Raw genomic sequence first — 23,097 nt, 5'->3', positions numbered from 1 at the left:
TGGCGCAGCTGCCAGTGCTCATCTATAGGGTACTAGGTCCATTGTTGCCAATGTTCACCTATTTCAGCTTTCATCCCTCATGATTCATCTACCCATATTTTACCCAATATATTTTGTAGACATAAAAATACATATACAACTTAAATAATTTAAAACATGTATAAAAATCTTTCATCCAACATAAACATCAAGTATTCAGACAATATGCACAGATAACATGTAATTTATATAAAATACTTCATATCTGTGTGTAAGATGAAAGCAACTATGCACTCACTTGAAAAGGTGGTAACTCGGCACTCGGACAGCACTTCGTTGCTCTTAACTCAATTTCCCTCTGACAAAATCTAGTATCATTACCACTAGAGTTTAGTTTAATATTCACCGAGACTATTTAATAGTCTTGCTATTATTACTATTATATAAGCACGAAACAATATTTCTCAACCACTATATACAGAGAGGGGCCAGACATAAAACACCAGAGGGTAGGACCATTTTGGCATATAGCAGTTCTAAAATCCAACAACCCTATGCGGTCCTGTAAACCAGATTCCCCGTATCGCGAGTGGTTAAAAAGATATTATAACGAAACTTATATAACTCATAATAATAACCCAAATACTTACTATAAGGTCCTAATAACATTATTATATTGAAACATAAAATACACTAACGATAGGGTAGGCGTAGCTCACTTACAACGGGTTTTTCGCAAAACCGGTCTTCGCTGGAGCATCGTTCCCGAGCTGAAAGGATACTTTTCTTGGGACTCCGGGAGCCTGGGGGCTTCCTTCGGGTTCTAGGAGGTTTACCTAGAATTTAGGGGGCTCAAGGGGAGTTAGAGAGAGAAAGTGAAGTTGGAATGGTGTAAAGAATGAGGGAACCCGACACCTCTATTTATAGTGAGGTTGGCAGCTCTACTCATCGAGTAGGGGAACCTACTCGTCGATTCCATGCCACATGTCACCTTCTGGTGGCTAGCCTTGGGGAGGAAGCAACGGCCAAGATTTCGCTACGTCACCCGATTTCGCACGGCAGCCTCCCGACTTAGAAAAATCATAACTCTCGCATACTAGCTCCGATTTTGACGTTATTTATATCCACGTGTTTAGGTTACTACAACTTTTGTTTAGGTTACTAAGGATAAAAAGTCCTCTATCGTAAATTCACTATTTACGTCTCCCGGTGCCGTGTGACGGACCATAACTTCTTCGTTATAATAGGATTTCGGCATTCTTTATATGTACGAAACCCTTGTAACATATACTAAAACTTGGTTAAGATTAATCCGTATAAATAAACTTCCATCAAAAACTCATTTTTGACGCTAATTGTCTCTAATTTGACTAGCCCGGATCTGCGGGCGTTACACTATGTATATATGTATGTTTGTGTGTGTCATGGGGGGGGGGGGGGTGCAAACGTACATACATGTAAAAAAAATCTTAATCAACTCGGTGTGGGACTGATTTTGGGAATTCATGGAAAAGGTAAGTTCAAACAAATTCATCTTGATTCTTGAATAGGTAAAAGCTTTATAATTGAGGCTGCTATCGAGGGCATTTTGGTCAACAATCATGAGTAGATACAAAAAACCTAATTTTCTTCATCGGTTTCCTATTTGATTCTTAACCTACCCCCTAAGTTGTTTTATTACTAGTTGAACCATCTTACCATTTATTTTTCTTTGTACCATTCAGAGGGTTTTTTTAGTTTGTTGATTGATTTCCATTTGCTCAAGCACTGATATTTTATTCACAGTAAATCAAGTGCAAGTTAATGTTACGGCTGCAATAGAGCCTATATACATGGTGAAAGATGAGTAAATTGCTATTTCAAATAATACGGACGCACAAACCCACAAGCCCTAAATCATGGAAGTAAACCTTTAATTTTTATCAAATTATAATATATATATATATATATATATATATATATATATATATATATATATATATATATAAAGAACTTTTTGGCCTTAGTAATCTAAACGAAAGTCGTAGAATATGTTAAACCGAGAGCATCCATATAACGACCAAAAATTTGAGCCAATTTAAAACATTTTATTTCATTAAAAAACCATTAAGTTCATACATCTTATTTTCAAAATAATTTAAACATCAGAGTATCCCCCAGAACCATATCACATGAATCATAAAACATGATGAGCGGTACGATCACACCTTCGCCTTGCCACAATCACCTAAAGTACCTGAAACAATACACTGAACTGTAAGCCTGAAAGCTTAGTGAGTTACCCCCAAAATACCAACCACATACAACCATAATCATAACATATTGTATCACAATACTAAACAACCATGACTCTCAAGTCTACAGCGTGACTGGTCCACTCTCTGAGTCTACAGTATGACTAGACTGCCCGCACCGGGCCTTCAGTCTATCTGGATCTATTCGAGCCTTCGGTATGACTGGACCGCCATACGGGCCTACAATCTATCCGGACCGCTCGTAGGGTATGTTGGCCTTAAGCACAAAGCAGGACCGCCTCGACCCAAACATCAAGTAAATAACCATGTGTACATATAACAGGAAATCACATAACAGTCCATAGGCAAACAAATTGATCTAGCAAATCATAAAGCATAGCATCATCCTTACCATGATATCGACCTAGCCGGTCACTAACATAGCATCATCCTATATACCAAGATACCGACCTAAACCAGGTCACTAACATAGCATCACCCTATATACCAGGATACCGACCTAAACCAGGTTACTGACATAATATTGTCCCAATTACCAGGACGTCGATCTAACAGATCAATAATCACATCAACAGTACAAGTACAGATGTCAAATATAACTATCTCACAGATCATCGATCATAGAAATCTCTCATGACCAAGGAATCGACCTAACCAGGTCACTAACATACCAATCCTAACGGATCACATGAGCATAACAGCATACTGTCTATTCTAATACCAATCTAACAGATCATAACCACATGTAGCATACTGTAACCGAGATAACAACTAAAAAGGCCGGCCTTGGTACCTTAAACCCTATTGATATAGTGAGGATAACTCACCTGAAATTGCTGACTGAAAAGATAAGACCAAGCTGCTCCGGCCTCCGACACGATCGCCGCCACTGAACACTACCAAAGAACCAATTCCATAATACCAATATTACCAAAGTACCCTTGGAAGTCAAACTGTTCAACCCTTGGTCAAGGTCAAAGTCCTCAGTCAAAGTCAACCTTCCTGGTTGACTCTACTCGCCGAGTCACCCCGTCGACTCTCCGAGTTCCCTTACCCAGAAAACTCTCATGACACAACTTAACTCGCCGAGTCGCTCCAAGACTCGCCGACTCCAACGATCTCTGAGTCCCATCCTGTCCAACTCACTGAGTCGCCAACCGACTCACTAATCCAATGCTTTAACCAAAAGAGGTTGGGGTTTTGCGACCTGACTCGCCGAGTCCAAGGCAATCTTCAACAGACTCGTCGAGTTGTTCTTCCAACTCGTCGAGTCCATGCACGTGTTCATACAACTCGTCGAGTACACCCATGTGACTCGCCGAGTCTCTCCAGTTCTCAATCCATTCAGAGGCTTTTCGAGCCATGTTGAGGCTCCAATCCGTAGATCACCCTTCTACAATCTATCCCTCACATAAAGTTGCAAACTTTACGTGAAACCAAAGAGATATAGGCCCAAAACACACTATGGCTTGGGTTTTAGACAAAAGGGCTTCACCAACAATTCAATAACTGATGCTTTATGACTTTCTGGACCAATACAAGTCTAGATCTGAAGTAGCAACCTCAGATCTGGACTCCAAACCCGAAGCGGATCTCAATCATACCAAAATGGCCCTAAATCTCATTCAAGAATAAATCTAGAAGCAACAAAGGAAAGGTAACAGCTCATTACCTCCAAGATGTGCCCAAAACTGCAGTAGATTCTGGATCTACACTACTTTCTTGATGCAAACCCTTTTGATCTTAAAGTTTCTTCCACTAGAAGACCTCTCAAAGCTTCAATCTCCCTCCGGTGGCCTTATACACACGAGCTAGGGTTCACTGGATCTCAAAGGGGGCTAAGGGAGCTGAGGGGAGGACATTTAGTCCTTTAAAAAGGGTGCAAACCCTAAGATTAGGGTTTTTCTCATCCCAACACCAACTCGTCGAGTCCAGCTTCCGACTCGGCGAGTTGGTTACTTAATTCGCGACCCAAACCCGCTCTGACTCGGCGAGTAAGCGTACCTACTCGTCGAGTGCCTTCTTCGAAATTACACTTTAAACTCTTAAATCGTACTTCTGAAATTCGGGATGTTACAATCCATAAAAAGAACGCCTAAATCTGACTTCGTATGAGGAAGTTATGATTTTTCTAAGATTTGGCTTAGCAGTGCATTGCCCGAAACTCGAATTTTAGATTGAGCGGTTTTTGGCCTGCGCGACCTAAATGAGAATTGAAGATCTCATTAATAGGAACTCAACGGTAAAAAGACAGACGGAAACGAAGTTCGTATGTAGAAGTTATGAATTTTACGCGGACGTTTAACAGTATAATCTCCTCGTACTATTCAATTTAAAATCGATCGAGAACTAGCCCACGGAGTCAAAATGAAAGTTGTAGATGTTGTCTTTACCTACGCGTGGATATAAAGAACGTCAAAAACGGAGCTCGGATGCAAAAGTTATGATTTTTCTAATTTGGGAATGAGGTGTGCGAAATCGGGTGACGTGGCGAAATCCTGGCCGTTGCTTCCTCCCCAAGGCTAGCCACCAGAAGGTGACATGTGGCATGGACTTGACGAGTAGAGCTTTTTTCCAACCTATAAATAGAGGTGTCGGGTGAAGCTCATTTCTCACACCTTCAAACCCTTCTTTCTCTCTTTAGAAACTCTCTCTAAGCCCCCCAAACCCCCTAAAGCCTAGGTAAACCCACCTAGCACGAGAAGGAAGCCCCGGAGTGTGACATCCCCATTTTCACGGCCAGAAAAGACCGATGTTGTTTATGCTTTATAAAAATCAGAGTACTTCATTTTATAAAAATGTTGCGGAATTTGTTCCCAGAAAAACATGGTAAATACGTTATTAAAACATTTTCGAAGAAACGTATTTATTTCATTTTAAAACGTTTGGGATGTCATCGTTAATACAGAAACACAAGCATAAACAGAACTTACAATTATTTACACTAGTGATCTACATCTCTTTAAATCTCTCAGTGTAATGTCACTTCATATCAACACCTGTGATATAAATAAACTGAGTGGGTCAGGTCGGGAAACCTGGTGAGTACATAGGGTTTTCAACCCACAATAATATAATTATTATGTTTAAACAATCAAACAATCAACCCAATTACCCGTCCCTATTATCTTCTTTATTCTTAAGGATCTACCCTAAGAATCAGCTATTTCTCATTCATTCATTCCTAAGGATCATCCTAAGGAAACAACATGAAGTCCATTGTTGCCAATGACACATTGGTCAAGCGCAGCTGGTAATATTGTCACTTAGGCTCAGCTGCCAGAATTAGGACATTTTCTATGAGGCGCTTCTGCCGGTATTGACCTTTAAACACTACTGTCATGGTCATAAGGCTACCTATTAGGCGCAACTGCCGATACTATCCTTAGAGCGCAGCTGCTAGGACGTTTACCGTAGATCTAAATCATCTACGGGTTGTGGCGCAACTGCCAGTGCTCATCTATAGGGTACTAGGTCCACTGCTGCCAATGTATACCTATAGGGCACTAGGTCCGTACTACTAATGTTCCTCTATTTCAGCTTTTATCCATCATCATTCATCTACCCATGTTTTACCCAACATATCTTGTAGATATAAAATACTTTATACAGTTTACATCATTTAAAACATGTATAAAAATCTTTCACCAGCATAGACAGCAAGTATTCAGACAATATGCACACATAGCACGTAAATTTATAATAAAATACTTCATATCTATATGTAAGATGAAAGTAACTATGCACTCACTTGAAAGGTGGTGAGTCGGCACTCGGACAGCACTTCGTTACTCTTAAAACAATTATCCCTTGACGAAACCTAGTATCATTACCACTAGAGTTTAGTCTAACGCTTGACGAGACTAATTTAATAGTCTAGTTATTATTACTATTATATAAGCGTTAAATAACACTCAATATAACTCATAATAATAGCCTAAATAATTATTTTAAGGTCCTAACAATGTTACTATAATTAAATAAAATCTATATTAAATATACTATAGGCGTAGCTCACTTACAGCGGGTTTTTATTAAAAATCGGGCTTCGCTGGAGCAGCGTTTCCGAGCCGAAAGCTTTTCTTCTCGGAGCCGTCGGGCGCTCCGGGGATTTCTTCTCATGATAGGGAGGTTCCCTAGACTTGGGAGGGGTTTAGGGAGGTTAGAGAGAAGTTATAGAGAGAAAGAGAGGCTTATGGTGTGAAGAAAATATAAGGAGTTCACCCTTGTATTTATATGAGTTTTATAGTAAAGTAGTCTCTAAGCTTCGTCCGTAACTTTTGCATACGAGCTCCGTTTTTGTCTGTCTTTTTACCGTTGAGTTCCTATTAATGAGATCTTCAACTTTCATTTAGACCTCGTTGGCTAATTCTCATTCTATCTCGGATTTACAAAACTGTATCGAATTCGTCGCGCTCGAAAAGTAGGGACTAAGCTTCGTCCATAACTTTCGCATACGAGTTCCGTTTTTGTCTGTCTTTTTACCGTTGAGTTCCTATTAATGAGATCTTCAACTTTCATTTAGACCTCGTTGGCTAATTCTCATTCTATCTCGGATTTACAAAACTGTATCGAATTTGCCGCGCTCGAAAAGTAGGGACTAAGCTTCGTCCATAACTTTTGCATACGAGCCCTATTATCGACGTTCTTTATATCCACGCGCTGGTATTTATGAGTACTACAACTTTCATTAGGTCCCGTCGGCTAAAAATCGACCGATCTAAAATTCAGATTTCGGGCTGTGCACTGCTATGCTAAATCTTAGAAAAATCATAACTTCCTCATACGAAGTCAGATTTGGGCGTTCTTTTTATCGATGTTCTTAGTTTAACATTTTCTACGACTTTCGTTTAGATCGCTAAGGCTAAATCTCGCTCTATCGTAAATTCACTATTTACGCTTCCCGGTATCGTGCCGGTTCCGTCGCAAAACTTCAACGGGTCATAACTTCTTCGTTATAACTCGGTTTTCGGCGTTCTTTATATGTACGAAAACCTTGTAACATACTCTACAACTTGGTTAATATTATTTATTATAGATAATCTTTTTTTTCGAAAAGTCGTTTTCGACCCCTATTGCCTCTAATTTGACTAGCCCAGATTTGCGGGCGTTACAATTATCTCCCCCTTAGGATGATTACGTCCCGGAATCATCAACAAAACAGGGTTGTATAATGACTCCATACTTCATCTCTTCATCCTAGGTAATAATTATAACTTCTACATTCCTTCAATTCTATCTCTTAAACTCATTGACTGTAAGAGTACTTGATCGTGCACCTGCTCTCTACCTCAGGTTAGACTCCAAATTATGACCTTCAAGTCACAATCTCGATCCTTGCTGGATACGGACTTGAGATAAGTTCTTTTATTACTACTATAGATCGATGTGTCATATTCTAATGACCTATCATCGTATGTTGCAACACTTAGACTTAGGTCTCTTAGAGTTAAATTCTAAAACAGACTATGCCTTCCTTCATGTTCTAATGTGATATAATCACACTTTAACATTAGGCATTTCTAGCCACCAACTTCTTTAACAACGAGTGCGATACTTCTATTGATCGCTTTGATTTCAACCGTTTGGTTTAAGTCGGACGCTACATCAAACTTGGTTCTCTGAACCACACAACATACTCATCGTAGTCGGACTCGATTCGATATGACCACTAGGGTCGGAATATCAACAATCTTCTTAGTCATTACCGAAATGATGGTAACAACACACTTGAATAAAACGAAATCAATTACTAGCTTCTTGGTAACCTTGTGACTTTCCCTGATCCAAGTGTGAGTCCTGTGCTTCCGGTAGTATAGGCCTCTACTACCATTCACACCTACTCATACTCGTCTCAGGTATTGTCCCACAGTTTTCCAAGTCACCACACAAGAAAATCATATAACAGCTTAACACATCAGATATCAAAACGAAGGTTTTTATTATTCCTTGAAACTATTACATAGGTGTTCAAGTTCACCCTAGAATATGCCTCTAACAGGCTACATCATACGATTCTATGGATACCTCATAACTCGATCTTTGGATGTCAAGTTGTCACTCCTGAATCCTCGCATTGTCATCTGCTTCGTCAAGGATCATTTGAAATGCTCTCGCCTTTGGCTTTGGCGGCACATTTGGCTTTGTAGCCCCCTCTCTCTTTGGGCAATCTTGCTTGAAGTGTCCTTCCTCATTACATTCATAACACACCCTTTTATTGAATTTACACTCGTTGGCATAATGCCCATGCTTCCCACACTTGAAACAAGTTACTTCCTCACTGCATTTTCCAGAGTGTTTCTTTTTGCACTTCTCGCACCATCTTTCTTCACTCCCTCCTCCTCTAAACTTCCTGGTACTTGATTTGCTTCTCTCATCGGGCTTCGCAGACCCCTCAAACTTCCTCTTTTCGCCAACCTCGGTCTTGTTGGCGGCTCTTCCCTTGATCATCTCCTCAACCGACTTGGCAGCCCAGATAGCTGCCTCCAAAGTAGGTGCCTGACGCACTGGCACTGCATATTCCCATGGAAGTCCTTTTGCGTACTTGTCAATTTTTGTCAGCTCATTCGGAACAAGACGTAAGGCGAACTCCATCTTCTCTGTGAAGTTGTTGGTGTATTCATCAATAGACATGCTTCCTTTCTTTAAGGTAAGGAATTGGTTTTCTAGCTCGAGCAGATTTTGGGCTGAGCAGTACCTACGTTTGAAATGCACCAGAAATTCTACCCATGTTAGTTGCAGGGGCTCATTGGGGCTCAACGTCTTTCCCATGGTATTCCACCATCGTACAACACCTCCTCGAAACTGACGCACTGCAAATGTGGTCTGTTGTTTTCCCTTGCAACCGCACGTCATGAAAGCTAATTCCATCTCCGAGATCCAATCCATGACCCCGATCGGATCCTCCTTTCCAGTGAAAGTCGATGGCTTGCAAGTCAGAAAATCCTTGTACTTGCATCCATTCCTCTCGACTTCGTCATCTTGGTTGTTTTGTCGAACTATTGGTGGGTTGACTTGACCAACAGTCCCACTGTAGTTTCCTTCCTCAGTCTGCCCTTCGTTCAACTTGGGCTGTTCGATCTGAATAGTCGCTTCCTCTCGATTTTGCTGGAGCAAACGTCTGGTTTCCTCCATTTGACGATCCAACATTGCTTGGATCATCGCTTGCACTCCTGCCATCGTTATTGGCTCAGCAGCGGCTACCACAACCGGTATTTGCTCAATCGCTGGGGGTTGATCTCGGTTCCCATTTGCATTCACGTTTCCGCTACGGGTTCTTGCCATCTTGATCTATACGCCGAATAAGGTGAATCTAGACCTTTACTTAGGATTGACGTTTAAATCATTCTTATCACTCCGAAACGTTTATATGCTAGTTCTAATATCGTAGTTAAACGCTTAGAATCCTAAACACATAAGGTTTTCCAGATCCGGTCGGCAACAAACCATAGATCCGAACAAATAACAGCATATCAGGCACAAGCATTTAGCACATAAAAGCATTTTAGGCACAATTCCTAAAATAAGCTAGTGCTCACACCTCACAATCATCGCTTAGCATTCTAAGTTTAAGTCTAGAAATAAATCCATATTCCTAGTTCGCTTAAACTAATGCTCTGATACCAACTGTGACATCCCCATTTTCACGGCCAGAAAAGACCGATGTTGTTTATGCTTTATAAAAATCAGAGTACTTCATTTTATAAAAATGTTGCGGAATTTGTTCCCAGAAAAACATGGTAAATACGTTATTAAAACATTTTCGAAGAAACGTATTTATTTCATTTTAAAACGTTTGGGATGTCATCGTTAATACAGAAACACAAGCATAAACAGAACTTACAATTATTTACACTAGTGATCTACATCTCTTTAAATCTCTCAGTGTAATGTCACTTCATATCAACACCTGTGATATAAATAAACTGAGTGGGTCAGGTCGGGAAACCTGGTGAGTACATAGGGTTTTCAACCCACAATAATATAATTATTATGTTTAAACAATCAAACAATCAACCCAATTACCCGTCCCTATTATCTTCTTTATTCTTAAGGATCTACCCTAAGAATCAGCTATTTCTCATTCATTCATTCCTAAGGATCATCCTAAGGAAACAACATGAAGTCCATTGTTGCCAATGACACATTGGTCAAGCGCAGCTGGTAATATTGTCACTTAGGCTCAGCTGCCAGAATTAGGACATTTTCTATGAGGCGCTTCTGCCGGTATTGACCTTTAAACACTACTGTCATGGTCATAAGGCTACCTATTAGGCGCAACTGCCGATACTATCCTTAGAGCGCAGCTGCTAGGACGTTTACCGTAGATCTAAATCATCTACGGGTTGTGGCGCAGCTGCCAGTGCTCATCTATAGGGTACTAGGTCCACTGCTGCCAATGTATACCTATAGGGCACTAGGTCCGTACTACTAATGTTCCTCTATTTCAGCTTTTATCCATCATCATTCATCTACCCATGTTTTACCCAACATATCTTGTAGATATAAAATACTTTATACAGTTTACATCATTTAAAACATGTATAAAAATCTTTCACCAGCATAGACAGCAAGTATTCAGACAATATGCACACATAGCACGTAAATTTATAATAAAATACTTCATATCTATATGTAAGATGAAAGTAACTATGCACTCACTTGAAAGGTGGTGAGTCGGCACTCGGACAGCACTTCGTTACTCTTAAAACAATTATCCCTTGACGAAACCTAGTATCATTACCACTAGAGTTTAGTCTAACGCTTGACGAGACTAATTTAATAGTCTAGCTATTATTACTATTATATAAGCGTTAAATAACACTCAATATAACTCATAATAATAGCCTAAATAATTATTTTAAGGTCCTAACAATGTTACTATAATTAAATAAAATCTATATTAAATATACTATAGGCGTAACTCACTTATAGCGGGTTTTTATTAAAAACCGGGCTTCGCTGGAGCAGCGTTTCCGAGCCGAAAGCTTTTCTTCTCGGAGCCGTCGGGCGCTCCGGGGCTTTCTTCTCGTGATAGGGAGGTTCCCTAGACTTGGGAGGGGTTTAGGGAGGTTAGAGAGAAGTTAGAGAGAGAAAGAGAGGCTTATGGTGTGAAGAAAATATGAGGAGTTCACCCTTGTATTTATATGAGTTTTATAGTAAAGTAGTCTCTAAGCTTCGTCCGTAACTTTTGCATACGAGCTCCGTTTTTGTCTGTCTTTTTACCGTTGAGTTCCTATTAATGAGATCTTCAACTTTCATTTAGACCTCGTTGGCTAATTCTCATTCTATCTCGGATTTACAAAACTGTATCGAATTCGTCACGCTCGAAAAGTAGGGACTAAGCTTCGTCCATAACTTTCGCATACGAGTTCCGTTTTTGTCTGTCTTTTTACCGTTGAGTTCCTATTAATGAGATCTTCAACTTTCATTTAGACCTCGTTGGCTAATTCTCATTCTATCTCGGATTTACAAAACTGTATCGAATTTGCCGCGCTCGAAAAGTAGGGACTAAGCTTCGTCCATAACTTTTGCATACGAGCCCTATTATCGACGTTCTTTATATCCACGCGTTGGTATTTATGAGTACTACAACTTTCATTAGGTCCCGTCGGCTAAAAATCGACCGATCTAAAATTCAGATTTCGGGTTGTGCACTGCTATGCTAAATCTTAGAAAAATCATAACTTCCTCATACGAAGTCAGATTTGGGCGTTCTTTTTATCGATGTTCTTAGTTTAACATTTTCTACGACTTTCGTTTAGATCGCTAAGGCTAAATCTCGCTCTATCGTAAATTCACTATTTACGCTTCCCGGTATCGTGCCGGTTCCGTCGCGAAACTTCAACGGGTCATAACTTCTTCGTTATAACTCGGTTTTCGGCGTTATTTATATGTACGAAAACCTTGTAACATACTCTACAACTTGGTTAATATTATTTATTCTAGATAATCTTTTTTTTCGAAAAGTCGTTTTCGACCCCTATTGCCTCTAATTTGACTAGCCCAGATTTGCGGGCGTTACAATTATCTCCCCCTTAGGATGATTACGTCCCGGAATCATCAACAAAACAGGGTTGTATAATGACTCCATACGTCATCTCTTCATCCTAGGTAATAATTATAACTTCTACATTCCTTCAATTGTATCTCTTAAACTCATTGACTGTAAGAGCTTTCGGCCCAGATTTGCGGGCGTTACACGGAGCTCCCAAAGGCTCCGAAAATAAGAGCTTTCGGCTCAGAAACGCTGCTTCATCAAAGCCCAATTTTGAGAAAAACTCGTTGTAAGTGAGTTATGCTTACCCTACTTTAAGTATAACTTATGTTTAAGTTCATTATCGTTATTATGAACTTATAAACAATATTTATCAGTGATTCCAAGTTGTTATTCTGATTGATCTATTTACGGGGATGATGTCTAGGCTGTGATTTAGTGAAGTGTTTAAAGTGATATTTCCAAATAGTACACTTCGTATACCAAACGGACTCTATCTCCGATATGATCCTACCTGGTCGTTCCTTACTTGATAGATCATGAAAGTAGACTCTGAGTTAATGATGAATCTAGACTAAAATCTAGTGGTAATGATACTAGGTTTCGTCGAAAGAAAATAAATTAATAGAAACGAAGTGTCGCCTGAGTTCGGAATCACCACCTTAACAAGTGAGTGCATAGTTACTTTCATCTTATACATAGATATGAAATATTTAATATAAACTAGAAAGGTTACCCCCGCTACGCGGGGGCCAGAAGCTTTCAATATTGTTTCCGAATCGATAAATATGACAGACGTAGAAAGTGCAAGGATGAAAAGCCCGGAGTTTGCCCCAGACCGTTTTTTCATGTTTTTATGAAAAAATGTAAAAGTTTTGACTGCAAGGATCAGAAGTTTCAAAACGGTTAAAGAATTAAAGGGGTAGGAATTAGCAAATTTTTAGAAAATGGATCAAAATTGTCAAACTGTTAAAGTTTTGTGTCCAAACTTTAAATATTAAAAGGTTCCTATAAAATGTAAAAATATTGATTGCAAGGACCAAAAATGTCAAAATAGGTAAAGAACGAGGAGCAAAGTGCAAAGACTGTTTCTGCCAAAAAAATGCCAAGTTTACTATTTCTAAGCTTCATATCTTTAATATATATATATATATATATATATATATATATATATATATATATATATATATATTAATTACGTGCTATGTGTGCATATTATCTATGCTGGATGAACGATTTTATACATGTTTTAATTAATTTAAATTGTATATGTATTTTATACCTATAAATTACGATGGGTAAAGATGGGTAGGTGAAATAGGAGTTGGAAGATGAGATGAGAGGTGATATAGACCATGAGATAAGGGTGAGAAGTGAACAATGAGAGAAGCCTTTTACCCGAGTGTTGGCCCCGTCATCTAATAGAGTATGGATGACAACCACAGACTATTCTAGACAACCCAGTGGAACACTAGCAGGCTCGCAACCTGTAGGTGTTGTGAACGAGATGTTCACCCGGTGTACTCTAAAAACCCATTGACATGTATTGCAAGTGGAGTCTCGGAAACGATATTGTCGATAAACGAGATAAACTCTGGCAACTATGCAGACTTAGTGCCTAAACCCTGGCGACTATGTGACTTAGTGCCTGTTGTATAAACCCTGGCGACTATGAGACTTAGTGTCTAAACCCTGGCAACTAGGGATGAAAGTGGGTCCAAACTCGGACCGAATGGACTCGGAACCGTTTAACGAGATTTATTAGAACCGGAAACCAGACCGGTATATAGAAACCGGTTTCGGTTCGGTTCCGGGTACGATACCGAGTAAAGTAGGTTTAGAACCGAAAAACCCGGAAATAAGAAAGTGGGTAAGGTGGAACCAGGTAAAATGAGTTTAGAACCAGAAAACCCGGATTTTATTATTATTATTATTATTATTATTATTATTATTATTATTATTATTATTATTATTATTATTATTATTGTTATTATTATTATTATTATTTGTAATTACCTCAATCGCATAATCTTTCAACCGTTATAAAAAATTAATAAACAAAAAATTACATTTAGATTATTGACGACATTGATTTTTTTTTTAAAAAAAGTAACGTGATATAACAAAGTTGGTTTAATATTACTATAAAATATGAGCTTTTAGTTATGTGATTCTAATATATACTGTACGTTCATAGGGATGAGTTAATTGTAACAGGATTAGAGGTTCTAATTAAAAAAATAGTTAGAATAATTAAACAACAAAATGAATATATAACCTTTTGTAAAAGATCCACTGTAAATAGGCTAAAAGCTTATAGAACTTTAACCGATTAAACCAACAAAACAAGTTGATACTAAAAATAATAAAACTTTTGGATTTCACTTTTTTGATCAAATACACTATTATATAGTCAAATTCACTCAAATCAAACACCATAACTTATTACAAAAGTTATTACAGTATAATGTATTTAAACGATTGCATAAGCCAATTTTTCAAAATTTCATACAAAGACGAAATCACCATTTTTAATTAAACCATTCTTTAACATATAAAACCAAACTTATAATCATTTATCTAATATTAATATTACATATAAATTATGGTTCTTACAAATAAAGTTCACCAGAGAGGGGAATAGGAGATAGGCTGAGATTTTGTTAGATAAATGTCATGCTTCATATATATCTCTGAGTTTTCCATTACATCAATGTTTTTTTTAATTATTATGAGAGCTCATATGCAAATTGAGATTATGATAAACAACCATCTTCAATCCTACATCCATTTTCTTTAGATCAAAAATATATAAATAATATTTCATCTTTAACCGACAAATTTCTATACCCAAAATATATTCCTAATATATTCATTTTTTAAAACTTATATAGATTATGATAAAATACCCATCAACTTATAAGCTTTTTTACATATTTATTTATATATCCTATATAAAAACTTTATAAAATGTACAAAAATCGGTTCCGGTCCATTAAACCCGGTTCCGGTTTTTTTACATATCCGGTTCCAAAAACAGGTTCCGGTTTTTTTACCCGGAATACCCGGACCTGTTGGACCCATACCTGAAATACCCGGAACCCGGATAAGACTAAATTTGGAACCCAATACCCGGACCGTTTAAACATTTTCCGGTTATACCGGTTCCGGTCCAATTTTTCGGTTTTATAACTCATCCCTACTGGCAACTATGTGACTTAGTGCCTGTTGAGTAAACCTTGGCAACGATGGATTTCTTGCCGATTCCTTATGATGATCCTTAAGAATGAATGAACGAGGAATAACTAATTCTTAGGGTAGATCCTTAAGCGTAAAGAAGATAATGGGGATGAGTAATTGGGTTGATTGTTTGATGTTTAAACATAATAATTATATTATTGTGGGTTGAAAACCCTATGTACTCACCATGTTTCCCAACCTGGCCCACTCAAACTTATTTGAATCACAGGTGCCGATACGAAGTTACATTACACTGAGAGATTAAAGATGTGTAGATCACTAGTGTAAATGACTGTAGGTTCTGTTTATGCTTATGTTTTTGTATTGAAAATGACATCCCAAATGTTTTAAAATGAATAAAAATACATTTTTTCGGAAAATGCTTTAATAACGTATTTATCAGGTTTTGTTGGGAACAAATTCCGCAACATTTTTATTAGAAGAAGTACTATGCTTTTTATAAAGCATAAACAAAATCGGTCTTTTCTGGCCATGAAAATGGGGATGTCACATGCATCATCTTCTTCGTCCCTCTCCACCAGCCAACTGCATCATTAAAATTCCCCCATCCTCATCGTAAACTTAAAACCATCAACAAAACCGAAGATTAGAAATCAAGACTCATCTTCAAAACTTGTATACCAGTCGATCAATTGGAAATATGGTCTACCAAGAAAAGTTCATCCTTGAGTTTTGTAGATTCCACAAGATTTGTAAACAATGGTTCGACAATGAACAAGAAATTTGGTCTAACAGCCTATCGATTGGAAATCGACATCCATCTGCAAAATAGAAAACAAAATTGAAATTAGGGTTCAATGGATAACAATCGATGACATTCATCATTTTACAGAGATATCGATAAATGTTGGTGTTTTTTTTTCGTAATATGCTCACTGTATTTATTTGATATCAGAGAATTTTGAATCAGATTCATCAGGTCCAAGTGTTTGATTTTGGTTTAGGTCCAAGGTTTGTTTCGAATACATACCTCAGGAACAAAGTAATATTTATGGTTTCCTTGTCTATGATTCCAATTTCATCTGATTTGATTTAAGGGTATGTATTTCTTTGTCTCAAGAACAAAAATAATTTTTATGGTTTCCTTCTTCATGATTTCAGGATCATTAGATTTGATTTCACGGATTGTGTGTATAGTTTCTTTATTCATAAACGATATCTTTAAGATATTTCTGGTTTGATTGTATTTTGAATGTATTTTGTTTTGATTATATTTATTGTCGGAATAGTAAATTTTTTTTTTTTTTTTTTTTTGTATTTTAAGAACCAGAACTGCATCATAAATGAAGAACATGATTCTGGTTTTTTTTTTTTGTTAGTTTGATTTTGGTTTCAATTTGAATTGTCTCTCATCATTACACATCTAAAACGAATGTGAGTTTTGTAGGTTGAAGAGAGAGAGAGAGAGAGAGAGAGAGAGAGAGAGAGAGAGAGAGAGAGAGAGAGAGAGTTTATTTATTTATTTATTTTTGTTTTTCCTTTTTTTCCTAAATTTGATTCACCCTAAAAATGACATGTCATACATCTTTTATGGCAAAAGTGGCATGACAATAAAACGACTGCATGATATGTCTTGCACCACTCCTTCCAACCTTATAGATAACTGAACCTACATTAATATTTACAAACTAATAATACTGGTTACCGATCTTGATTATATTTTAGAAGTGTGTTTGGCAACAAGTTTTTAAAAACTTTTAATTTGTAATTTTTTAATCTCGATTAAAGAACAAACTCTCTTTGGAAGTAAGATTATTATTATTATTATTATTTAATTTAAAATAATAAACTACTAATCGAAAAATTACGTCAAATACCTTTTCAAAAATACTATATTTTGCAAAACGAAACAACTCATGGGTGATGGAACACTACCTTGGTTTGAAGTTTCTATAACAAACCACCATTTCCTTTTTTTGTGAAGTGTAGTGATTTTATGTAATTTTGCACGAAAAATAGTTTTGCATTTGTAACAAAAATCCAAATACGAGATTTATTGATAATACAAATAACATAATACAAAATCAAACATAAATATATAAACCTCAAGGGTTCCAAAACTAGAATTTCCTTCCAAACAATCTTCTTCTTTTTTAAAAACCACTTATTCACAGCGGAAGTTGTCTGCAAGTTGGACAATACCACTTCCCCTTGAACCTTGTCTCAGGAGTCAACCCAACACACGAGTAATGAAACCACTCTCCACCTTGACACTGTATAAACCAAGACAAAAATTAAATCTTTATTTTTTATTTATTTTTGTTCAATAAAAATAAGACCCAGAAAATAAAAAATAAATAAAGATAATAAATAAACAATAATATGATGTGACAAACCCATTACCTATTTTTCTTTCTTCTTTTTTCCTCCCAACTCCACTCATTTAAATTGATGAATATCATGATTCATAAAATTTGTCTTTTTGGAATGTAAGGGTAAAATAGTCATTTAGTCTCATTCAGTTTATATTCTTTACCCATATGGGATTACTTATTTGGCCTTAATAATAATATCTTAATTGATGAATGCAATCATATAAAGAAGAAGGTAATAGCAACTTACATTTTCATTATCACATGCAATCATGTCACCAAAGGAAACCTGAAGAAAAAAAAGGGAAAGATCATGCTATTGAAATCATTTTTACTTGATAAAGTAAAAACTAAAAAAAAGAAAAAAAAAAAGAAAAGCAAAACACAGAAAAGCACAACATACTTTCACTATTTAATAGATAAAATGGTTTATGTAATTTTTATTTTTACCTGATGACAAACACAGTATGTGGGTTCATTTGGATCAATTGGTTGATCAATATCCAATGAGGTGGCAGTTGCAGTGGCAGTGGAATAATCCCTTTTGAAGCCACCTGGCGGAGGCATGAGCTCAAAATCTCTATCTCTATGATCCCATTCCCTATCTCTATAATCAAGCTTCTTAGATTGAGGAACGATATATGGTAATTTCCTCTTCTCGATTTTAGGAACTAAAGGTAATGGAGGAAGTATTGCTGGTTCATCTGCTGGTAATTTTCCCTCTACAAACAATCAAAGTCAAACAGTCAACTCAAACATTGAACAGTTAACTGAAAGTATATTTGAGATTTTGATCATACCTTGTTTTAAATCCTCAGCAAAGTTGTGTAGATCTTCATCAAGACGCTTTACATGACTGTCTATCTGAATGTTAATAAGAAGAATCTTGAATATGGAAATGTTGGAATGTGAGATGTTGAATGGAAGAAGGAAAGAAAAGAAAGTGAAACATACAAGATCGTAAGCTTGTCTTGCTAGAAGAACCTTTTCAGTACATAGGCTTAAAGCATTATCTTGATTTGCTTCAATTTCTTTCTTCATCTTCTCAAAAGCCATGTCAGTGTCATCATGAAGGCTTTTGTGGGTGTTTTGAGAAGCCATGTCCAAGCAGTTCTTTGTCTGTTGTCTTGTTTGATTAATCATGGCTATAACACAAGTAAGACACCCTTGATTAACTACATTCACAATTGCTATTTGCTAATCTCTTTGCTGTTTCAAAGAAGATAGGCTTTTCAGATTGTTTCTGAAATTGAGAACCTTGTTAAAATACGCAGGCTATGACCATATAAGCATCACAAATATCAATTGATCTATGTTTTCTTGAATTTTTGCATAAGATTAAGTTTTTCAAATCGGTGTTATGTCAATTGCTAGACTTTAAACATGTCCTCATTTCCTATCGTATCACAAACACATGTATATGGTGCATAATTAGCATAGTGTTAGTGTGTATCATTGGATCAGAAGACAGAAATGTACATTGAGAACGTTCATCGAGTTCTCTTATGGTGTTGAGAAGCCTCTGTAACTCTGCTGGCAATGTGCTTGCGTCTATTACAAAATTCAGCATAAAAAACTAGCGAAATCAGAACAAAAGTTTACAATTTGAATTCAATAAATAAATCATAGAAAAAGAAAGCTTACACTCCAAGTAATCGTCGACGAAAACTCCAGTCCTTGCGATCGCCATAGTTTCAAGATCTGAGCGCGCGTAATTTTTCGCTAGGGTTTACAGAGTTTGAAATTAGGAGTGATTTCGCGAGGAGGGAGGCAAAAAGAAAAATTAGGGGAAACAAATGAGACGTTGTCGTTTCAATTGGGTGAATTTTGTATATACTTAAAACTTTAAGGAGTTGTTAAGCATTTTACATATGATGAAAGAAATCATGAAGGTGTGCTGAAGCCAAAATGTTTAAGTCTGGGAACCACATCTTCAAGTCCTTATAACAGAAAAGGTGGACCAAACGTCTGCAGTCTATTTGTTTTTTTTACGTCTGCAGACTTTTGAAAAATAAACTGAATTTTAAATACACTAATTTTACAACATTTTATTTGAGTTTTACAACATCTAATAATTATTTCATCATAATAGATAAGAAAATGCTACAACAAACAAATCACATATAAACAATATTTAAAATATATAATAATAAAAAACTACAACAAACAAAATGATATAATATCAATATTTTTACAATGAAAGAACTTAAAAATTCCATCATCTTGATCTTCTTCTCTGAGATGCAACTACAACATTTAGCACAATAGGTCATTTGATCATTATTAACAAAGTCTAGTTTCTTGCTTGAACATCGAGCAATCTTGATAATCATTTTATGTGTTTTGAACTCATTTGTTATCATTGCCATTGACATGTAACATGACACAAACACCACAACTTGATTCAAAAGGAGGCTCTTATCTTGCTTTCACAAAGAACTTGAGTTGAAATTAAATAATCTACTAATAATCTCAAAAGTGGTATTATGTTCTTTATACACTTCTATATACATTGCTTGGGGTTTTGCAAACACCATGATGTGTTAAAGATGCATCAGCCCTTGTTATTGATCCAATAAAACTTTTGATTTCTTTGAAGACTTTTATCGAACACTTGGTGTGCAATATTAAATCACCTCCTCTATATGAACCTAATTATTAGAAGGATTTCATATACCCAAACCAAGCAATTCAGATGAACAAAAAACAAAATTAAAAGGATTCCACATGCCCAAAATCACATGATTATTATTCAATCATACTAGATGTTGAAAGAAACTGACATCTTATTTTAGGGAAGAATAGATTCTCATACGTGTGGATGAAGCCGACAGTGGACGGAGGAGGAGGCAAGCATCGCCGATATTTTGGTGTGTATGGTGGACAGTGATTATGGTGGTCGGTCAGAAGGGGGAGAATGATCGGTGGAGGAACGATGGATGGTGAGGAGATATGGAGGCCCTATGAGTTGTGAAGATGTTAAAAGACATTGGGTCATGTCTGTGCCAAGAATACTTCGCGCAAACGTTTTTAGGTTTGTGCACTTCCAAAAATCAAACAATCTGTAAGGGCTTATGTCTGCGAGGCACAAACAAAAATGATCATGCAGATCTACAGACAAAAAACAAACAACCCGAAGTTTCAGTCGTAGTGTTTAAATTTTTTGCTGGTCCCTCAACAAACTTTTTATAAGAGAATCATGATTTATGTTTAAGGAAATTCATTAAACCATGATGTGTATTTTGAAAGAAAATATTTATATTTTTTTGGCAAAAAATAACCAATTCCGAAATGGGGTATTCTAGACCGAACAATTTTTTTTTTTGATAAAAAAAGTACATTTCAAACAAATATTTTAGATACTAGATTAATATTTCAGAGTTCGAATAAAAAACACAGAAATTTCAAGAATAAGGCCAAAATCCGATGAAAAATTCTGGAATTTTTAAGAAAAAAAATTTGTTTTTACTAAAATCTAACAAAAATTAAAACAAGCTTAGTAATGAAAACTATATACGATGTTTTATATTTCAGAACGAACATTTCAGACATTAATATAGACATTTTCTTTTAAAAAATAGCAAAAAAGAAAAAAAAAATCCAAAATTTGAAGAATAATCCAAAATGAGATATTCAGGAGAAAATGATTATTTTTCAAAAACTAAAAATAAAAAGTGGTTATTTTTCTTTAAATAGCTTATTTATAATGGTTAGTTTAATGAATTTCCTGTATAATTAACACTTTTAGACACATGACAACAATATTATACAATATATAATATATGATGTCTTGAATAACCCAATTTATAGTAGATAGTACATATGTTTTCGAACAAAAACTATACGATATTGGTTTTAAAGAAATTTCAAGACGACCGGTTGATGAAAGAAAAAAAAAAAACTAGACAACACGTTTCAAAAGATCAACCATAAACCATTCAATAATTGTTAATGTGACATTATTTTGGCATATTAACAAACCACATTCTTTTCCTAAGGTTTTATACATGTGTTTGGTGATACAATGGTTTTCACTGGATATCATTGTCGATAGATATGGTACCACCAACACATGAATTTGTGTTTTAGGCAATAGTTTGGTGGTGTCTGTTATGGTTCATTTATTTAACTATTATAATGGTGGCATCGGTTTTTATTTATTTATTTTTTTTTATGGTTTCTTTGACAACAATGGGATCAAAGATTGTGCTGAGTTTATTTCTCATGGCTTAATAACGATCGACTACATTTCCACTTTTTTTTTTTTAATTGAATAATGAGGGGTGTATTAAATATAGGACAAGAGTGGGTCTTGGCCCACCCACACAAAATTAAGATTCCATATATAATATAGATTATGTATAATATATATTTATGTTAAATAAAAGGAATTAGGGTTGTGATATGGTCTATTCCATTCAAAACTTGAAATTTATAGAACAGAATACATTGTTGTCTATGTCGATTAGACTCCATTTTAGATTATTTTAATAATATAAGACGACTTCGTGTGAAATTTAAAATAATCAGGTTATTTAAAAATACATATATAGTTACCTTTTGTTATCGTTTGGAGAACTTTGCAACTCGTTCATTTTTTGTATATTATTTGGCCTACTCTGAAACAAAATTCTGACTACACTACTCATTGACTTCAATGATATGTACCACTATAAAACTACACTAGCTTCCCAAAGATTTAGGGTTTAACATAATTATCATTTAACCTTCGTTAACTTTCCAATCAGGATGATTATTAGTTAGTTCACTTGTAGTTTTATAACATGTCAAAATTACTTTTTAAATTTGCATATTGAATCAAAGTAGTAAAGTCAAAAAGGAATCTTAATAGAATTTAGAAGTGATTGATTTATGTGGTATTAGGTGTAAAACTCGTGTATTACACGAGTTGGTTAAAAAAGAAATTAAATATTACAGTGTAAACAATAAATATATTTTAAAATAAAAAATAAAGAAATGTATTAATTGCAATTTAATATCATATTTATGACATTTAATACTTTACATATATAAATATTATGTGACTTTTTAATTTTAAAATTTGAAAAACCTAAGAATTGACATGTGAATATTATTTATTTCAAAAATATCACAAAATGACGTGTCAAAACTCATGAGAGATTGACATGTGGCAAAATGAATTTTCATTTATTATAGTTGATATTAAGCACATTAGATATTTTAAATCTTTCAATTTCCAAATTTATTGATAATTTTCAAATCCTACAAAAATAACCCAACAATCCAAACGCCACCATATAGAATGAACAGA

At 35.7% G+C, this 23,097-nt stretch overlaps 1 protein-coding gene across 1 annotated transcript; it reads right to left on the bottom strand.

Moving 5' to 3' along the window:
• Positions 1–17,467: 17,467 nt before the first annotated feature.
• On the bottom strand, positions 17,468–19,616 carry ING2 (PHD finger protein-like protein). The gene is made up of 7 exons (XM_079030387.1): positions 19,449–19,616; positions 19,284–19,355; positions 18,759–18,949; positions 18,605–18,668; positions 18,255–18,526; positions 18,055–18,093; positions 17,468–17,705 (listed from the first exon to the last, which is right to left on the bottom strand). Exons 1-7 carry the CDS (start codon positions 19,492–19,494, stop codon positions 17,601–17,603), a joined length of 789 nt encoding a protein of 262 aa, XP_078886513.1. The 5' UTR covers positions 19,495–19,616; the 3' UTR covers positions 17,468–17,600.
• Between the last annotated feature and the right edge of the window lie 3,481 nt (positions 19,617–23,097).

Source organism: Lactuca serriola, chromosome 1 (genome assembly GCF_051521515.1).
Source record: "Lactuca serriola cultivar US96UC23 chromosome 1, Lser_US96UC23_V15, whole genome shotgun sequence".
In the NCBI taxonomy this organism is placed as follows: Eukaryota; Viridiplantae; Streptophyta; class Magnoliopsida; order Asterales; family Asteraceae; genus Lactuca; species Lactuca serriola.
Note: the sequence above shows the minus strand (reverse complement) of the source record. Positions and strands in the feature narration are given on the sequence as shown.

What these genes read in the sequence shown, in the direction of transcription:
- ING2 (XM_079030387.1), bottom strand. Translation starts at nt 19,494, where the DNA reads ATGGCGATCGCAAGGACTGGAGTTTTCGTCGACGATTACTTGGAGT. An exon ending in CGTCGACGATTACTTGGAGT is followed by an intron (nt 19,356 to 19,448) that starts GTAAGCTTTCTT and finishes ATTTTGTAATAG; the next exon opens with ACGCAAGCACATTGCCAGCA. An exon ending in TGCTGAGGATTTAAAACAAG is followed by an intron (nt 18,527 to 18,604) that starts GTATGATCAAAA and finishes GATTGTTTGTAG; the next exon opens with AGGGAAAATTACCAGCAGAT.